The 4,696-nt window shown below is 37.2% G+C and overlaps 1 protein-coding gene across 1 annotated transcript; it reads left to right on the top strand.

The window, feature by feature from the left end:
• The first annotated feature begins 803 nt into the window (after positions 1-803).
• On the top strand, positions 804-4,185 carry LOC142340732 (gamma-glutamyl hydrolase A-like). The gene is made up of 3 exons (XM_075391431.1): positions 804-1,366; positions 2,301-2,604; positions 3,350-4,185. Exons 1-3 carry the CDS (start codon positions 940-942, stop codon positions 3,615-3,617), a joined length of 999 nt encoding a protein of 332 aa, XP_075247546.1. The 5' UTR covers positions 804-939; the 3' UTR covers positions 3,618-4,185.
• The last annotated feature ends 511 nt before the right edge of the window (positions 4,186-4,696 follow it).

Consider the following 4,696-nt stretch of genomic DNA (forward strand, 5'->3'; position numbering starts at 1 on the left):
TGGCTGCCTCCTGGCAGTGGCAACATCTCTCATTAAAAAAACAAAAAAAATGGAAATACATGCGCTCGAAATGGTCCCTGATCAGACCCAATTGCGTTCAAAAGCATTTCTGATCAGACCCAAGTGCGCTCGATGAGGTTATGGTCAGACCCAATTGCGCTCAAAGTCGCCTTTGATCAGACAAAAGTGCGCTCGAAGAGGTTATTATCAGACCCAATTGCGCTCGAAGTCGCCTCTGATCAGACAAAAGTGCGCTCGAAGAGGTTATGATCAGACCCAATTGCGCTCGAAGTCACCTCTGATCAGACAAAAGTGCGCTCGAAGAGGTTATGATCAGACCCAAATGCGCTCGAATCCGCCTATGACTTTTCCGACTTTTCAGACCAAACTGACCTCTGATCGGACCATCTCCAGACCATGGTCCAGACTTTTCAGACCAAAGTTACCTCTGATCAGACCATATCCAGACCATGGTCCAGACCGTAGTGCGCTTGAACTTCCGAAAAGACCCTGTAATTTCGGTCTGGGAACACAGGGCTGTGCGGTCGACTGGGTCTGATCATAACTAAATTTGGGTCTGGACCTCAACCTGGGTTGTTAGTTTTGTACTTACAAATGAAAATTCTGCATTTGGCATTTAGCCTGTAAGCATTGTTGTTAATATTGTTTGGGAAAAGTCACTCTATATAGCTAAATATTACAATGACAAATATGGCGAAACGTCGTAACCAACTATCGGAGTTATTCACGAGGCTAAATTGTTCAGTAAACATTGAAATGTCTTGACCTAAGAGTGGAGCTCAAATGCCATTCAAGGCTGAACTGACAATTTTATTGATTGATTGAGCAATTATCATGGTATTAAAATTGTCCTGAATTGAACTTTGTCTCAAATTGCTTAATTTTGTCAATTGATCAAACGTTTCATGATCTAGTAAAATGGGAACTAAGAATCAAGTTTTAGTACCTTTAATTGCGCTTTTTGTCGCAATTCAAAGTGGCGTCTGTTTTGGAAGGTATTGCGCTAAATCTGGACCTGTTTATTGCACAAACGACAGACCAGTAGTTGGAATTCTTTCCCAGGATCTGGATGAGTCAAATTATCCAGCGTCTTCTAACTACATTGCTTCCAGCTACGTCAAGTATGTCGAGATGTTCGCTGCCCAAGTGGTCCCAATTTTGCCCAACAGACCAGAAGAGTACTACGACTACCTGCTGACCCGGTTGAACGGGGTTCTGTTGCCGGGTGGAGACGTTTCTCTCTACTCCGGATCTTACTACGATTTTGCCCAGAAGGCCTTCGACTATTCGGAGAAAGTGTTCAACGAGAGCGGAGAGATTTTCCCAATTTTAGGAATATGTCTGGGTAAGAGTTCGGCTGTTAATTTGACTTTCAAATTAGGATCGCGACAGAGCATATGCATATGGTTTTCATATTGACAAACCTGATATACGCTTGAAAGCTTGAAAGTTGAATGTCAACTAAATGGTTTCATAAAAAACCCTTAATATAAAACCAAATTGACAACGTATCTTTTAAAATAAAGAATTGTAAAATAAATATCTAAAATTAATTATCTAAAATCTTTAAAATAATACAGAAATGGGCCACTGAAATTATTGCTACGTTATATCTCTTTGATGTCTTAAAATTTTTCTACCACATCTTACGCAGTATCTAGAACAGTTTTCTAGATAAATTGCAGCTTCTCAAAAAGTGTATTTCAAATTCGTAGTCTAATTGTTGTCTAATTAATCATTTTGATCTGGCTTTCTTTGCTGGCACCACCTGTTGATTTGGCAACTCTCTGCCAGCGAAACCTCGGAGTCTAACCAGACCTTTGTGGACCTGTTTCGCATGGCACACTCATAGTTGCTTCTAATTTTTTTTCAATTTCATGGTTATGAATTTAAACTAACAAAATGAATATAATTACGAAAAACCATTAATCCAGCTCCTAACAGGGTTTACCCGTTGTAGCACATCTAAAACTTGAAATTTTGGAAGATTGAACTAAAAATAATTGGAAAATTAGATAAAAAATTGCAAGCAAAACCAATTTGTATTTTGAAATTGGATGTTTTAGCAAACGTGTGGAGATACATTAAAATTCCTCTGAAAATTTAAAACTTTTCTCAAGCTTTTGAGATAAACTTTTCTTTTAAATAATTTTGTATACGTAGCAAAAATCTGTTGTTTTTTTTAAACCTGGTCACAGTTTCGTCTTTGATTCTTTTCATTTTTTTCTAATATATGGCAGTTTATGTCTCGTCATGCAATGTTAGTTTCATCTGTGTAGGTTTCGAGGAGCTGGCAACTCTGGGAGCGAATGCCAATGTCATGACTGCAACCGACAGCAACGGGTACCTGGATCCCCTTGAGATCACACCTTTCGGTCTGTTACAAAGCAAACTGTTCAAAGACGCTCCTGATTGGCTGTTAAATGCACTCCAGGAGAAACCTCTTACTTCCAATTTCCACCACTACAGCCTCACGCCTGACACTTATGAGAAGAGTGAGGGCTTGAAGGACCTGTTTGATGTTCTGGCTTATTCCTACGACGCCAATGGTGTCAAATATATAGCCATAATTGAAGGGAAAAGGTGAGATAGCGTGGGAACTAGCGAATAGATTTTCCTTTTTTAACCAATTTACTCATTAGTTGCTCAAATTATTGTGAAAAATACGTTCATTTTATGTTCATTAGCTGCATGCTACTTTTTTGTATTTTCTAAACATCTTGCTTCTTTTTTTCCTTATAAAATACCAAGATTGTGAATTTTTGCAAAATTTTTGCAACTATAAAAAAAAATGCACAAAAATGATTAAATTTGTGCAAATAGAGATTATATAATTATTTTTTGTCTACATTTTTATAAAAAAAACTATATCTATGATGCTGCTGTTTTGCTTTTTGTGCTACGAATGAGATCTAAATGCTGTCCGTGCTATTAAAAGTCAAAGATAAGTCCAAAAAGCCAGTCAAAAATAGACCATCGCGGGTTGTATATGGCCCTCCATAACTGAAATTTTTACTATTATATAAAAATACATAAAAATTGCAGCGGAAAGTGCCACCTAATTTTAGGCTATGCAAACCATTATCACGATAGTACTAACTGTATAGTACAAAAACAACCATTTGTTCACTTTGCGACAATGCAAACAACATTTCTGTTTCCGATGGGGGGGGGGGGGGGGGTGGGGGGAGGGGGTGTGGCAGTATTCAAAAATTTGGGAAAGGCCGAAAAATATAAAAACTCACTTCAATTTCCCCTCATTCTGTGGTCTGATATCGTTAACGCATACTTCGACCTTGGGCCGCATTATTCAAGATCTTATGTTTAGACTTCCGTTTATTGCATATCAATTCCACCCCGAAAAGAACTTGTTCGAGTGGAAGGTGGACTACCCAGTTGCCCACGATTTCTACGGGGCGGCAGCTTCCCAGTACTTCGGAGACTACTTCATCCAGCAGACCAGAAAAAGCTGCCAGAAATTCGAGAGCCAGGAAGATCTGGAACCATACCTGATATATAATTACAATCAAGTCTATTCTCAGTACATGTTTGACAACTTTCATTTCACTCAGATGTATATTTTTGACACCCAGTGATACTCCGGAGAAACGAAAAGTGATAGTATTGATAAGAAACAAACTATAACATGATAAATGGGTTGCCAGCATTTTGCCATCCCAGTGAAGCGAAACTTGTTACATCTTGTTAAAACGTGCAAGATGTTGACTGTCTTGACAAAAATTGAGAATGCTAAGCAAAATCTTGATAAAACTAACTTTTCGTGATCGGTCTTCGATAAGATCTTTATAAACTGTTCATTTTTTGATCTTCTTAAAAGTCAATTTTTTTTACTGTCCTGCAAGTTCTTGCGTCATCGTACAAGTCATTTCATGTCGAGGATCTTAACTAGAACCTGTCATTAGATTTGAAGTTTTGGTTCAGTGGGATGTTACATGGTCAAAAAATGAACTTGCCCAAATTTGCAAAAATTTGGGATGAACTTGCCCAGATTTTTGCATGCGTATCAAGAAACAAGATCTTGACAAGAAATACCAAGCTGTAAAAAAATGGCTCGAACTTATCAGCTAAGTCAGAAACTGTAAAGATTTAACAAGAGTAGGCGAGAATTACCAGAAACGCATGAAATTTCAGCTCCTGTAAAAACATGAGATTATGCAGAAATTGTCAAGATTTTAATTTTATCATGGATTTTAAATAATTGTGCTGATATATTGTATATTATTTGTTCCCTTTACAATTAGATTATGTTGCAAAATTTGTTTTCATGTTTGGACAGCCAGGGTTATAGTTTTGCTCTGGTTCCGTTACTGATATAATGTTTGATTGGGTTCACAAACATCAGATAAACTAAATTTTCACCCTTTATGACACAAAAATATTATTCAGCTCTTTCTTTGAATATAAATGGTAGTGATTGTTAACTGAAGACAGCTCTTCTTCTGCCCTACATATTTTTTTGTTTAGAAGAAAGAACAATGTCTCGTGATTTATTTGTTTCTCAAGCAGAGATTTTTTGAAATATATTTGCAGGGAGATTTTTTGATCGCATGCATTGACTTAGTTCAGGGATTTAGAACTTAGTACCTACAGCATATTTAAACATGATTTGAAAACTTTGAGAACAGATTAGTAGCAGATTTTTCAACTTTCTGTC

This window comes from Convolutriloba macropyga, chromosome 6, assembly GCF_964194025.1.
Source record: "Convolutriloba macropyga chromosome 6, txConMacr16.3, whole genome shotgun sequence".
Lineage (NCBI taxonomy): Eukaryota > Metazoa > Xenacoelomorpha > Acoela > Convolutidae > Convolutriloba > Convolutriloba macropyga.

Bases quoted from the DNA above. Each gene is read 5' to 3' on its own strand.
- LOC142340732 (XM_075391431.1), top strand. From the start codon at position 940: ATGGGAACTAAGAATCAAGTTTTAGTACCTTTAATTGCGCTTTTTGTC. The intron at 1,367-2,300 runs GTAAGAGTTCGG...TCATCTGTGTAG, and splicing joins AATTTTAGGAATATGTCTGG to GTTTCGAGGAGCTGGCAACT. The intron at 2,605-3,349 runs GTGAGATAGCGT...TCTTATGTTTAG, and splicing joins GCCATAATTGAAGGGAAAAG to ACTTCCGTTTATTGCATATC.